General features: G+C 42.8%; 1 protein-coding gene across 3 annotated transcripts in view; it reads right to left on the reverse strand.

Moving 5' to 3' along the window:
- The window catches only part of LOC137521674 (serine/threonine-protein phosphatase 6 regulatory subunit 1-like), a 150,824-nt gene that overhangs the window by 64,236 nt on the left and 70,507 nt on the right, over positions 1–16,081 (reverse strand). For all 3 annotated transcript variants that reach the window (XM_068241263.1, XM_068241264.1, XM_068241265.1), the window contains exons 5-10: positions 14,590–14,655; positions 12,307–12,419; positions 8,384–8,497; positions 4,378–4,543; positions 1,672–1,824; positions 1,377–1,511 (exon numbers count right to left, since the gene is read on the reverse strand). In XM_068241263.1, coding sequence (XP_068097364.1) covers positions 1,377–1,511; positions 1,672–1,824; positions 4,378–4,543; positions 8,384–8,497; positions 12,307–12,419; positions 14,590–14,655 — 747 coding nt within the window. The remainder of the gene's footprint in view (positions 1–1,376; positions 1,512–1,671; positions 1,825–4,377; positions 4,544–8,383; positions 8,498–12,306; positions 12,420–14,589; positions 14,656–16,081) is intronic.

Raw genomic sequence — 16,081 nt, forward strand, 5'->3', positions numbered from 1 at the left:
AGGTAGCTAGGTATAGGTGGCCTTCAGTATAGGTAGCCATGGATAGGTGCCTTCAGTATGGGACGCTAGGTATAGGTGCCTTCACTAGGTATAGGTCCCTTCAGTATAAGTCGCTAGGCATAGGTGCCTTCTAGTATAGGTACCCAGCTATAGGTAGCTGGGTATAGAGGACTCCAGTATAGGTAGACGGCAGTGTTCATTCACACAGGGACTTAGATCAATGAATGGGAACTGCGATCGGCGGTGGTAGCTAGCATGGGTATGCGTGGCCGGGAAGGACGTAGTAGCTATGCCCCTGCAAGCAGTTATGGGGAAATGCAGGGACGTAGTTACTCGTCCTGGGGGAGGGGAAGTGGTTAAAGGGCAAACTCACATAAACATGTACAGATTTTATAAAGCTGCAGAATTATCTAAAATGTCAGTTTTAAAGGAGAACTGTAATGAGAGGCATATGGAGGCTGCCATATTTGTTTTCATTTAAGCAATACCAGTTTCCTGGCTATCCTGCCTCTAATTCTTTCAGCCATATGCCCTGAACAAGCATACAGCAGATCAGGTGTTTGACAATTTTGACAGATATGACAAGATGAGCTGCATGCTTGTTTCCGGTGTGATTCAGACACTTCTTCAGCCAAATAGATCAGCAGGGCTGTCAGGCAACTGATATTGCTTAAAAGAAAATAAATATGGCAGCCTCCATATACCTCTCACTACAGTTCTCCTTTAAAGCCCCAGTCTAGATCATTTTTAAAACTAAACAAGAGGTGCTTCTAGTGGAAAGCAGCATGACCAAGTGTCCTTGCGGACGCGAAACGGCCGCCACCCACTTCCACGGTGACAGTTTCTTACACTGCACTGAGTGTTATAAGGTATGGATAATGTAACAATGTCACTAGGCTATTGGAGGCAATAAAACAGTATTTGCCTGGATGGAAGGTACACATACATTCCTTTCTTCTTACTCATGATCTAAACTAGAGATGCTCCACAATCAGCAGAGTAGCGATATAAGGGTCTAAAATGGCTGTAATACGTTTATTATTTTAGTATACATGCAGTCACATGATGGCCATGGCCCCTGGGCTTTAACGTAAACCTGAGATGGCTAAAAATAAATTACACATACCTGGGGCTTCCTCCAGCCCCCTTCAGGCTAATGGGTCCCTCGCTATCCTTCACTGCCTGGATCCTCCGCTAGATCAGTGTGTACTGCGCCAACTGACAGAACTACCTTGCCACCTAGAGGAGGATGACGGTGGCAGAGAACGGCGAGGGACCCATTAGCCTGAAGCAGCTGGAGGTATGTATAATTTTTTTATTTTTAGCCATCTCAGGTACACTTTAAATACAGAATAAAATTAAAAAGAATGACTTACATATTTAACAAGCTCATTCTCCTGGACTTCACCCTCGTTTGTTTCTTCAAGAGGAGCTGAATTTAGTACTGTGGCAATGCACACCTCAACCTGCGAGTGCAGGAAGTTATTGTACATGTACCTGAAATACAGATTCTGAAAGGAAGAGATAAATAACAAATAGGGATTTAATTTTTTTCAGGCATGCTAATACATACAGGTAACACTAGTCATTCAAAATATCTATATATACCAAATTAGAGACTCTCACTTTAATATGAGATTTTTAAGTGTGGAATACAAGTCAACTACTTACCAGTATGGTGTTGATGGAATCTAGCCTAATCAGCTCTTGATTTAAAGCTTTGTTGTTTGCGTTAATTGCACTAGCGAGTAATTTCACCACATGCAGGCGAGTATTCCCCAATGGTGGGTCAAGAACGCCCCAAGTTGTCTGTAAACTTTCTTTCTGCGGATGAAAAAAAAAATGTCTAGAGATTTACAGGAACACATGTCAGCTATTATACCTGCTAGCAGTGAAATTGTATAATCTGGTTTTATACAGGTAGTCCCTGACTTACGAACGACCCGCCGATACGAACGGCATGGACTCAGTGTTTCCATGGGAAAAAGCCAAACATTTTTCAAATTGGACTTGTAGTTTGAGAAAATCGATTTTAAAAAAATTCAAAGAAAAAATGGCTTTTAAACTTGTATAAGCAGGTACAGAGGGCAGAGGTGATACAGAGGGGGGCACACAGGAGGTACAGGGGACAGAGATGGCACAGTGATCAGACTTAAGAAGAGATTCAGGTTAAGAACGAACCTACAGTCCCTATTTCGTTCATTAATCGGTGACTACCTGTACTTTGGATCCTAAAACATTGTTACAATGATCTACCTCTGCATCAAACCTCTCATTCAGTTTCTGCAGCCTCACAAATGCAGTGGGTCATTAAAACAGAACACATTCAAAACATGCAGAGAACAGCAGGTATGTGAATAACACTTCACTAATATTGGTCACCCAGTTACATTTAAAGAGGAACTGTCGCGAAAATCTTAAAATGTAAAACACATACAAATAAGAAGTACATATTTATCCCAGAGTAAAATGAGCCATACATTACTTCTCTCCTAGGTTGCTGTCACTTACAGTAGGTAGTACAAATCTGACATTACCAACAGGTTTTGGGCTAGTCCATCTCTCCATAGGGGATTCTCAGCATGGCCTTTATTCTTTATAAAGACACTCCCTGAAAAAGATTTATACAAAGATGCTGGCCAGCCTCCCTGCTCACCGTACACTTTTTTTGGCAGTTGGACGAAGCAACTGCCACTCACTAAGTGCTTTTAAAAATAAAGAAAACCCTGAGAATCCCCCTATGAGAAGATGGGCTAGTCCAAAATCTGTCGGTAATGTCAGATTTCTACTACTTACTGTAAGTGACAGCAACATAGGAGAAAAGTAATGTATAGCTCATTTTACTCTGGGACAGGCCCAGACTTACTTCACCGGAGCCTATAGGCACAAATGTCCTGGTACCCTACACATCGTTCTCTACGAACTTACAAACCTCCACTGAACCACACCACAAGCGTGCTGGCTGTCATAGCTGTCACTTTTCCCTCCTCTGCCTGACGTAGGTAGCTACAAGTGTCCCTTAGCATTAGGTAACCAGATGTACCCTCAACACTAAGTAGATAGTGGTGACCCCTCCCCAATTGAAGGGAGATCTCGTCAGTGGAATGCCGAGAGGTGGGTGAATAATATCTCATTTATGCTCTGCTATGGATCCTGCATTAGAAAAGAGGGAGGCAACAGGGGAGGGTAGGGAGCCGCCTTTCCATCATCAGGCGCCTGTAGGCACGTGCCTATAGTGCCTTATGGTAAATCCGGCCCTGCTCCGGGATGAAATGTACTGCTTATTTGTATGTGTTTTAAATTGTAAGGTTTTCGCGACAGTTCCTCTAAGTGAGAGGCGTATAGAAGCAGAGCTTTTTAACGGTGTCTCCAGCTGTACACCTGAAACAAGCATGTTGTCATTTCCCTCCGCTCCCAACTTTTCCACATAACAGCCTGTAATCCCCTTTGTCAGTTCTGTGGATGTGTGTCACTTCCAGGTGGCAAAGTGTACAGCATTCACACCACATTTGAATCACGTGACACCCATAAGGGAAATGTGGTCTCCTTTCACCACTACCCTATGTGTGCGATGCATATGTTCCTCTCAGATGCAGCTGGGAATGGTGCATATCCACAGCATTGCCCATTCTTGTATCCTGACACCTGCCATGTATTGCTGGTGCATTGTGGGAGGTGTGTTGAAGACGGTTATATGAAAAGATCAAAGTGGACCCAACTCTTGCATAGGACACAAGGATACCAGAGAAATACACCCTGTGTATTTTTAGAGAGAAGAGCCTGTCTAATTCTCTCTCACCTGTAAGTAATCACAAGTGTAATTTGATCTCTCAGCTGTGTCAGCAGACACAGCTAATATGTAAACACAGGATGTTAATTTGTCTGATTTGTCTGCTTCAGACAATAATATATCACTTTAAATAATGGAGGCCCAGAACTGCAAATTATTTTGTTTGGTCTCTGGGAGCCATGTGGACATCCTGAACTACTAACTCATTGCACACCTATAACCCCTAATTACACAGAATCATTCATACTAAGAATATTGTACTTTACAATGCCTTACATGGCAGTGTACTTCGGTATCTTATGTCTTGTATGTATTTTTTCATCGCTAAACCTCTAAAAAACACACACAGAAGTCCTTATGAGAAGCAGCCTTGCCTTTCTCCTGGCTGCTTCTGAGAAAGGCATCAAGCACAACCAAAAGAAGCAATATTTGGCAGACAATTATTCTAGGGCATAAATGCCATGTAAAGTGACTATCTCCTATATACATAAATATCACTGTGTGATGGCAAAGCTCCAAAATAATTGTGGGTTATGAAACAAGTGACTCCTCTAAAATAAATATCGTTCTGACATTTGCAACCGTACCTTGGGCGGGTCAATGAGAAGCTGATGAAATTCTGGCAAACGCTGTTTGATGGCCAAAAGCGTGCCTAAACTGGCTTGAGTATTAGTAGATCCATCTAACCCAGAGGCATTCATTTCAATACCTTCCAGGGTACAGTAAAAGCCAGTTAATCCACCAAGCTCAGCCCTGCAAAACAATCCCAGAAAATTGCAATCAACAAAACAAATTAAATTCCAGACATCACAACAATATTAATGTCCTCTGAAAATCAAAATTTGCTGCTTTGCATTACTTGCTAAGAGGTGTCCAATGAAACATTTAGCACTTCCCAATGCCGCCACGGTGATCTCTGAAGCTCAAGGCTATAATTAACAAGCATGGTCCATGAAAAACTATAAAACTTGCATACCGAGAATTCAAAAAATACATTCAATCTACCACAGCTCAGACAGTAAATTAAAATTATGCTTCTTTAAAAAGATTGCAAAGGCCTGATATTACTGCTATAAAGGCCCACAGGCAGGATACTTTGGCTGAAATTGCTACTTCAGGCACTAAACACTTAGCGTTACTTTTATTTAAAGGAAACCGGTAATGCAGGTAAACTTGCAGTTAATGCAGTTGAACTTACTTGGGGCTTCTACTAGCCCCCTGTAGACGTCCCGTGCCTGCAACAAGACAAAACGTTCTTCCCATTCCCCGCTACAGTTCCGTTTTGGTTTTGCAGTTGGTGGGCCACTGCTGCGCATGTCCTTGCTCACGTCGCTGGAAGCGTCCTGAGCAGTGCAAGGTTTTCTCATACTGCGGTTGTGCAGAACGCTCGAACGTGGATGCGTGCGGCCAGGGCTGCTCAGGCACAGTGGCCGTCGACTTATAAGTCGGTGAAACAGAGGCACGGCGGGGGACCGGAGGATCATTTTGTCCCGCGCTGGCACAGGATGTCTGCAGGTGGCCGGTTGAAGTCCCAACTTTTTTTTTTTTTTTAAACTGCATTACATGCTTCCTTTAAGCCAGTGGTTCTCAACCTTTTCAGCACATGTACCCCTTTGTGGGTCATCCCTAAGCAAATATACCCCCTACCGAATATGGCGGCGCGCCAAATAATCGTAATAGGGCTGTGTTTCACAATAAAATAATTGTAATGGGGCAGCGTTTCACCATAAAATAATCGCAATGCAGCAATCTTTCACCATAAAATAATCAAAATGTGTGCAGCATTTCACCATAAAAGAGTTGTAAAGCGGGCAGCATTTCACCAGTAAATAACTGTACAGTGGGCAGCAAGAAAATAATTTACAATGTGGGCAGCATTTCAGCAGAAAATCACAATTGTCGGCAGCATTTCAGCAGAAAATAATAGCAATGTGTGCAGCATTTCAGCAGAAAATCACAATGTGGGCGACATTTCAGCAGAAAATCACAATGTGGGCAGCATTTCAGCAGAAAATAATCACAATGTGTGCAGCATTTCAGCAGAAAATAATCACAATGTGTGCAGCATTTCAGCAGAAAATAATCACAATGTGTGCAGCATTTCAGCAAAACATTGCAATGTGTGCAGCATTTCAGCAGAAAATAATCACAATGTGTGCAGCATTTCAGCAAAACATTGCAATGTGTGCAGCATTTCGGCAGAAAATCGCAATGTGTGCAGCATTTCAGCAGAAAATAATCACAATGTGTTCAGCATTTCAGCAGAAAATAATCACAATGTGTGCAGCATTTCAGCAGAAAATCACAATGTGTGCAGCATTTCAGCAGAAAATCACAATGTGTGCAGCATTTCAGCAGAAAATCACAATGTGTGCAGCATTTCAGCAGAAAATAATTGCAATGTGAGCAGCATTTCAGCAGAAAATAAACTCAATGTGGGCAGCATTTCAGCAGAAAAAGGCAATGTGGGCAGCATTTCACCTGCAAAAAAAATAATTTACTCACCTGGCAGAAGTCCCCTCACCTGGGTGGCCTCTGGTGTGCAGCTCCCCGGATGATCTTGCTATTGAAAATCTCCCGCGCTGAATGGAATAGCAGGGCTACGGGAAGATAGTCTCCAGTACAGGGCTTCGGACGTCATCTTCCCGTAGCCCTGCTCTGCCTGCTGAAGACTATGCAGGCTGGAGCGGGGCTACGGGCAATGAACTGGCGCGGCATCTATTAGACGCCGCGGCCAGTTCAACACCTGGGTGGGGTCCCACAATCGGGCGGCAGCGCACGCTATGCTCCATTCAGGCGCTCATGCGGGAGATGTAGGGTAGCCTAGCTATCTGATTGGCCCAAATGCTGCCTGTCACAGCAGCGCCTCTGATTGGCTGCAATGGTGGTGCAGGCGGGTGCACGTGCTGCTGTGACACGCAGCATTTGGGCTAATCAGAGAGCTAGGCTACTACACATCTCCCGCATGAGCGCCTGTGAATGAAGCATAGCGTGCGCTGCGGGGAGATTTAAAATAGCTGATTTAGTAATTCTAAATTGTGCTGCAGTGGTTCTCCGCCACTTTGTCTGTGGCCCCTGGGGGACCCCCTGGCAGGTACTGATGTACCCCCAGGGGTACGGGGACCCCAAGTTGAGAACCACTGCTTTAAGCCATGCAGTGGTCCTAGCTGATAGGGGACAAGTACCGCCAGCAGTGGTGAGCCTGGACACAGAGCTCAACCAGTCGGCACTAACCCTGCTGTTTCTGTTTTCTTTTGTAGTGTTAAAGTGTACCTGAGACAAGACCTATTCCATGATTTATACTTACCTGGGGCTTCCTTGCTATGAGGACTGTGGGCTTAATCGCTATCCTCCCAGGCCGCTCAGTTCTCAGCTCTGTGAATTCAGCTAGTTGTGCCCTTCTGCGATGGAAGGGCACCCACATGCACAGAACAGCACGACTGGAAAAATTAACAGAGCTCAGAACAAGAACGGAGCGGCTGGGAAGGATCGTGAAGTGGCCCACGGTCCTCTTGGGGTTGGAAGAAGCCTCAGGTAAGTATAAATCATGCAGTAGGTCTTGTCTCAGGTTTCCTTAAGGGCCCTTTTCCACTAGCGCGTTTGCGCTGGCCGAATCGTAAAGTCACAAACCGCTAGCGATTTTACAATCGCTACGGTTTGCTTTTTAATAATTCCAAAGAGTAAGAAGCTCCGGGCACCAGAAGTGTTGCAAAACCACCGCTTTATTTCATCCCCACCAGACAAGACATACAGCAGGGCTAGTCTGACAGCTGTTTCGCAAGCGTAACGCTCGCTTCCTCAGAGACCAAAAAGGTCCACGAATAGAAAGGCTGCTGAACTGTAATGGTCGGCCAATATATCTGGTGAGCGTTAAATTTTACTGCTTAGGGATACACAGTGTGGTGGTGCCTCTTTCTGTGATCTTAGGCACGGGCTGGTATATCACTCTTGGTGGAGGATTCATTTTATGTGGTCCCTATACAGTATCACGCTATGTATTGTCTTCCTGTTTCTGAGCTGCAATTAGGAGGAAGAGGCTAAAATACGGAGGACTACAACTGTTCTATAAACGCTGCATATGCTGACTGTGATTTATCAGCCTACAAATCTGGTGAGAGTGATACCTGCCAATATAATGATCGTATGCCAATATTGAAACGGAATATAGGATTTCAGCAGGTTCAAGCTCATTCACTGTTTGGGACAGTGGTGCATGGACTTTTGTGCATATTGGGACTTTATTTATTTTGGGTCCTGTGCTGATTGCTGTGTACTGACAGGTGTAGAGCGCCACACTAAAAAGTTGTATTTTCATTTTTCAGGGTGTACAGACCCACCCATTTGTGCGGTGAACCACCGGTCAGTCAAGTATATGCTTTAGGGTCTGTGACAAAGGTGTGAGGAGGAGCGCACATACTACATTGGTCATTTATAGTAAACATTTGATATAGTAAACTATTTTTCCTGGACCCTTGGACCTCACAAAATGAGTTAATATATGAAAGACCAATAAACAACATTTACTACTATGCTTTACAATGATAACTCAGTGTGCATTCACTGAAAATACAACCTCTATAATGGGCAACCTACCTTGGTTTACGTGGCTCCAATAACGTCAAAAGCACTTGAATCCCGTTCACAATCACAGACTCATTATGCTCTCCTTCAAACATGTTGGTGAGAAGCTGCTCAATCGTCTCCTGCCTACTCGTCAAGAAAAACATTGTATTTCATTTATGTGGAACTACTTACATGGACAATAATAAAAGTTAGTAAAACAACCAAACAAGATACACAACCCAGAACCATAATCCACTCAGCTCTAAACTGCATCATCAAATAGCCTGTATTGTATACAAGAGATATTGCTGTGCTGGCATGTTTGAGGCCAAAATGAAGAATATAAGTATACTAAATGATTGACCGGGGCCCCAATTTAAGCCAACTTTGACAAAATGTATGGGCAAACTGGATTTCTGCATCTATTACATTATGAATATAATGTGTCTATTACATGATAAATAAAGGAGCATTGTCAACTTTTAAAAATCAATTTTTACCTGAAAATACTGAATATGTGACTAACAATTTGCTTAACCAGTTTGGCACTGTGCATATTTAATTCTACACTATGTTCAATCCTGACACAGCACAGGCTTAAGTTCACCCAAACGCACCACCACTGAACTCTTGGTTATGGCTGTCTAACAGGGGACACTTAGTAAATAAAGGAGGAGCAGGAACAATTTATGACTTTCCCCATATTAAAAAAAGAAAAAGAAAAAAAGGTAATTTCAGCACAGAGGAAAAAAAACTGACCTAGCGAAGCAACACTTTTGGAATGTATTATATAAACAGAGCAGCTGGTTGTGCAGACTCCTGAAACCATTACTATCTACAGATAGTGTGATTTTTTTTAAAATGTTGTTTCATGACTAACTCAGCTTTACACTGTGTGGTTCTTGGTTGATCAGATGGCTGACAACTATTGTGACAGGTTAGTTAATTAATTTGCATCTCAACTTGGTCAAGTATTCACTGGTCATTACACGTCATATCAACATATTTAATTATTTGCTGCAACATGTCTTTTTCAAACAAAATCAAAGATTTGTAATTTTCTCAATTTGCAAAAGCAAAAAAAATAAAATAAAAATTCCCAGATTTAAAATACAGTAACTCAACTAAAAAAAATTATTTAGTGATTTGAAGGGTGCAAATGTAAGTGGCGGATATGATCTTTCTGTAGCCAATTGTACCCATCACAAAAAGGGGGGAAAAAACACTTTTTAAAAAAAAAAAATTGCCCCCATACATTAACCTCATGATCTTAATAGTTTCATATCTAAGCTGCATATAAATATGAACTTAGCCAGGAGATTTTTTTTTATCAATGTCGCCAGGAAAAGAAAAAATTAAAATGAGATCCATCCGGCCTCTCTAGCTCAGTTAGGAACGGAGCAGTACATAAAACGGTTCTTTTTGATTATAGGAAAGTATTGGAAGGCAGAAGCCTCCCAAAAAACAACCTAGATGTCACAAAGGGCCAATTTAAAAAGGTGTGCTCATCTGCCATGGAGTAACTTGCATGTTAATTTCTGTAGAGAAGCAGGAATAAGAGCAGGAGATGCAGATATATGCTGTTCCATTGATGAAGGTTTATCCTAGAGGACTGGTGAGGTTGATATAAATGTAGGATACAACTGCAAATACTCATACTAGGCAGCAATGAATTTATCTAGCTATGGAAAGACGTAATCCAGATAAGAGTGAACCTCCCACCCCAGCATACACATTACATAAAAAGTCAGCAGTGAATCCTCTGAACCTTTCAGCAAAGGTTCTGTCTGTCCTAATTTACAGGACAACTGAAGCGAGAGTGATATGGAGGCTGTCATATGCATTTCCTTTTAAGTAATACAAGTTTTATGGTTATCCCACTAATCCTCTGCCTCTAATACTTTTAGCCATAGACCCTGAACAAGATCAGGTGTTTCTGACATTTGTCAAATCTGACAAGATTAGCTGCATGCTTGTTTCTGGTGCGATTCAGTAACTACTGCAGCCAAATAGACCAGCAGGGCTCCCAGGCAACTGGCATTGTTTAAAAGAAAATACACATGGAAGCTTTCATATACCTCTCACTTCAGTCGTCCTTTAAAGCAGGGCTGTGGAGTCGGTCCAAAAATCCACCGACTCCGACTCCTCAGTTTAGGATTCCACCGACTCCGACTCCACGACTCCGACTCCTCTAATTTGCATATTACAATTTTGTTGATTAAAAGTATGTAACATGAAATTCGTCTCTTAACTGCCAACGCTTAGGAATTTTACAAGACAACTGAAGTAAGAAGGATATGTAGACTACTATATTTATTCCCTTTAGACTAAAACTAGTCCTTGGTAAGAGTACTTGTAAAAGGTACAGACCGGAACAAAGAACAACTATCAGGCCCTAGGCAATGTAAATGTGGGTACATGTAAGAATGATATGCAGGTACTCTGCAGAGGAATGAGGAGATTGTAAACAGACAACACCTCTGTGTTCAATGTGCACAGCATTCTCAGTGGATTCCCTGCAGCTCTGTGGGGAGTGCATATGTAGAGTATAGTACTACTGTGTAACAAAGTAAACCTGAGACAGATGAAATTAAAGTTTTATACATACCTGGGGCTTCCTCCAGCCGCCTTCAGGATAATCAGTCCTTCGCTGTCGTCCTCCACCACCTGGATCTTCTGCTATGAGTCCAGGTACTTGAGTCAGTCAAGCGTAGTGCGCATGCACACACTCCGTCGCCAGGAGCATACTACACCTGTGCAGCACTATTGCGCAGGTGCAGAATGTTCCTGGCTGTGGGAGCGGGGTGCGGCCGGACTGGCTGAATTACCAGGACTCATAGCAGAAGATCCGGGTGGTGGAGGACAGTGAGGGACTGATTAGCCTGAAGGGGGCTGGAGGATGCCCCAGGTATGTATAAAACTTTACTTTTCATCCGTCTCAGTTACCCTTTAATTTGTAGTCACCAAACCAAATTTTAATAACATATCAAATTATTTTATTTCATCAGCAAAGGGAGTGCATACATTTGCATAAATCAGCATCAATGCAGAATTATTTCCATCTCGTTGACCATCTCTATTAGTGACATAGCTACACATCAGGCTTTATTCTTACAGCATAGATGTTATTTAGTATATATAAGAGATTCCTGTGTACACATCATATATACAGTCACAATCAGATATGTATATCTGACCTTAAAAATACGGGGACTGCTTTATTGAAGCAGCACAAGTAACTAATTTTGATTGGTTTATTTCATTTTTGTGGACTAAGCACAGCTATTACTGTATATATACATTATTTTTAATGACTATTATCTGAGAAATAGAACATTTTATCATATTTTCTATTTTAATTACAGTTACAAATTCATTAGGAGTCGGTGCATTTTTTCCCGACTCCGACTCCAGGCACCCAAAATTGCCCGACTCCACGACTCCGACTCCACAGCCCTGCTTTAAAGAGACACTGAAGTGAATAAAAAAGTATGATATAAATGATTTGTATGTGTAGTACAGCTAAGAAATAAAACATTATGAGCAGAGACATAAGTCTAGTATTGTTTCCAGTACAGGAAGAGTTAAGAAACTCCAGTTATCTATGCAAAAAGAGCAATTGAGCTCCACAACTTTCAAAGTCGCAGAGAGCTCTGTCTTCTGAAGCTTATTATCTCAACTGCCAGTCACTGTATTTTCTTATTCTCTTCAGAGGACAGGTCAATAGTTCACTGGCTTGCTCAGTAAAAACATTTAGAATGCCGAGTAGTGTGTAACCTGCAAATATTACAGAATAGTGAAATATAAAAAAACACTATATAACTGAAAATAAAAATTTGAGAATATTTTCTTTGCTACTAATGTTCTAGTAATTATCCGTACTACAAAATCAATTCATCAAATTTTTTTTCGCGTCAGTGTCTTTGTAACGGATGAACATGTTTATGTCTTACTTTTCCAAAGTGGCCAGTAACTGGTCAGGCTCAGGACTGTCTTGAATCTGGATCATCTGTTCACGGCTCAGACGAATTATATCACACAGTGATTGAGAAGCATTGGAATGTTGCTGAAAAAATACAAAATGTTATTTGAAAATGTATTTCTTTTGAATGATTTTGCCAGTAGACTACTGCCAGTAATCAATAGACACACACCACTAAGTATCATACATTCATATCACAAACATATCAGATGGGGTAACAAGGGAAACAAGTGTACATAATAAGGGAGACCATAACATTACTCGATTTGCGGCATCAATATCTGGCTGATTCAATCACAATGATCGGATCTGGCAGAGACCAATGCCGCGACATAGCTGTCTGACTGATCACTTCAATTGATTTCTGGCCAGATCAATTGAATTGTTAGATCCAACATGCTGGAAAGATCCTGCTAGAAATGGCACGGTAATGGTGTGCGATAATCCAACAATAGGCGGACCCCATGGCCGTTGTGTCCCACCAAGCCCGTGGTCAGTGTGGAAGCAGCTCACCTAACCACTGTGGCCCCCCTAGCATCTTCTCATCAGATACCCCATGACACCATCTTATGCATTGATGTCAAGTACATTAAATGGAGTCACGGAGTACAGGCACCCCCCAGAAATGCAAAGAACACACACAGAGGCATGCAGAGTATAGGTGAGTTGCATCCACATTCAGGGGCCAAGTGAAGGACACATTACATGGGACAAGCCAGACAGGCGGAGGCAATAGGATGATTTTCAATAGCTTGGTACTAGATCCCTCTATGATCTGATTCAATCAGAGGAATCGATTTGATGGTCGACCTGATGGCCATTGACAAGTGTATGGCCACCATAAATGTGCCTCCCTGTGATTAGTGGCATTGTTGCACAAATCCCAGGACAATGTTACTGGGATTATCCAGAGGAATATAATGACAATGCACACATAAGAGAGAAAAATCTCACTGCAGTCACCTGCGTGTCCACAGGAAAAAAAAGCGAAGAAAAATCCCACCTGGGATACAAAAAGCAAGAAAACCTCACTTAAAGGGAACCCGAACTGAGTCAAATTATGTAAAATAAACACATGATGTAGCTGCAAATGAATATTACATACTTTTCTCACCGTCAGCTCCTCTCAGAAGCTCACCATTTTCTTCTTACAACAATTCCTTCCAGTTCTAACAAGAATTTGTCAGAATTGAAATATATCAGTTCCTTTCAGTTATATATCAGCTGCTGTCAGTTATAACTGAAAGGACAAGCGAAGAGCAAGGTAATGTTCATGTTTCCCTATGGCTCAAGTGGGCGATACTACAGCTTAACAGTGTTCTGACCAGGAAGCTGTTATGGGGTAATGGCCATTTTCAATATGGAGGACGGAGAATTCCCTTGATCACAGTGAACAAACAGGACGCAGGAGAGGAGAAAGACTGATGAGTAGACTACACGGGCGGTAAGTATGACATATGTATGTTTATATTGACATTTTATTTTCAGTTCAGGTTTGCTTTTTCATTAATGTAAAAAAATAATTAAAAAAAAAGGTGGAGCGCCACTTTAAAGATGATGATTATAACCATAATAATCTGTAGGTTTTCCCTCTTTACTAGACACAGTTTTGCTGATGCCTCCTTTGGTACACCTTTTCGACATCTCGATATGAAACAGATGTTAATTCCTTACCCAAATTTGTTGTCATCCCTTTTTCCTGTACACTTGTTTTGTAATGTATGCAACTATAGTAAGTAACAACAGATGATTGTATTGGTTTTGTTAAATCATTTAAAGGGAACCAGAGAGGACGAAGAAAGCTTGTATACATACCTGGGGCTTCCTCCAGCCCCATACGCCTGGATCGCTCCCACGCCGCCGTCCTCCACTTGCTAGAACCGCCGGTACAGGGTCCCGTCATTGCCGCGAGTCGGCCAATTGTCCGCATCACAGGGGGCTCCCTCCATACAGGTACGCGTGCGGCTGCATACTGCGCAGCCGCATGCGTACGGGTATGGAGGGAGCCCCTGTGATGCGGACAATTGGCCGCGTCCGCCGGAAATGACGGGCCCGGTACCGGCGGATCCAGGAAGTGGAGGATGGCGGCGTGGGAGCGATTCAGGCTTATGGGGCTGGAGGAAGCCCCAGGTATGTATACAAGCTTTTTTCTATTTCAACGTAGCCTTCCTCTCTGGTTCCCTTTAAACTTAATAAAATTCAAGTTTCACCAAAAAAAAAAAAAAAAAAAAAATGATGATTATTATATACTCACATTGTCATCCTTTGAAGGATGGATCATTTCAATCAGCCTCTGAACGATTTTCTCTTCATTAAGCCACTGTGTAAAGAACAGGAAATGATTACAGAGGGGGAGTGAAAGGTTACAATAAGTAACATGAAACAGCAGGCACAGCACTTGTGCCCTCTTAAAAGAGCCAACAGTCTACTCATTACTAATACACTCTGCCGAGATTCACAGGGCACACAATTGGTGAAGGACTGGCACTGAAAATGAAAGCCTCTCCCCCGACGAGCAAAGCTCTTACATTCATACAGCCTGCAAAACTCTCTATAGCTCCACAACTGTGCTTTTTAACATAATTATATTACCACAGAGGAGTAATCTTCACTAAAATCCACTTCAATTCAAATCTGACTACAAAAAAAGTTTCCTTTACTGCATTTTTCGAGTTATTTCATGCGTTGCATTCACAATTAAAACATTCTAAATAACACACAAATTAAATGTATTCAAATAAGACAATAAAAGCAGAGAGCTCAATTTAAAGTCTAATGTGTGCCTAGAGAGAGCTGCCACCTCAGAATTCCTGGAGAGGACAGAAAAAAATACTCCTAGCACAGGATACAATATTCCAAAATGCCAACCCCCCCCTTAAAGAGACACTGTAACACCAAAAAGATCCCCTGGGGGGTACTCATCTCGGGTGGGGGAAGCCTCAGGATCCTAATGAGGCTTCCCACGCTGTCCTCTGTCCCACGGGGGTCTCGCTGCAGCCCTCCAAACAACCGCCGACAGACCCGACTGTTGATTCAATATTTACCTTTGCAGGCTCCAGCGGGGGCGCTATGGCTGCTCTCGGCTCTGAAGGAGGCGGAAATACCCGATCTCAGTCGGGTCCGCTCTACTGCGCAGGCGCCGGAGACTTGCGCCTGCGCAGTAGTGCAGACCCGACAGCGATCGGGTATTTCCGCCTACTTCGGAGCCGGCAAAGTAAATATTGACGTCACCGTTGCACGGAGGGCTGCAGCGAGACCCCCGAGGGATGGACGACGGCGTGGGAAGCCTCATTAGGATCCTGAGGCTTCCCCCACCCGAGGTGAGTACCCCCCAGGGGACGTTTTGATGTTACAGATTCTCTTCTTCTCTTTCGTGGTAGGATTTTTTACGGATTTTAGGGCCTAAAAGCGGTACCGTTTTTTCATTAGCTTTTAGACCCTAAAATTCATTTTAAAAAAATTATACCACAAAGAAATCTGCAGCAGTCCCTGCACATGACTCATCTCCCAGGGATCGAGCATTGCAATTCTTCCTCCTGTCCTCTGGGTGGCACTCTACCCTATGGTGAGATCACAGTCAGTCATGTGACAGCGATTTCGCCCAAGGGATCGAGAGCCTTTGAGGACTGGAATAATACGGGCAAGTGCGTGCCCATATCCCAGGGACGTTATACATGCCGCTCTGAATATAGCTCCCGTCGGTTACCTCCACTCAGGCTCAGGATTACAGCTCCTAGCATCTCATA

Source organism: Hyperolius riggenbachi, chromosome 6, assembly GCF_040937935.1.
Source record: "Hyperolius riggenbachi isolate aHypRig1 chromosome 6, aHypRig1.pri, whole genome shotgun sequence".
Taxonomy (NCBI): domain Eukaryota; kingdom Metazoa; phylum Chordata; class Amphibia; order Anura; family Hyperoliidae; genus Hyperolius; species Hyperolius riggenbachi.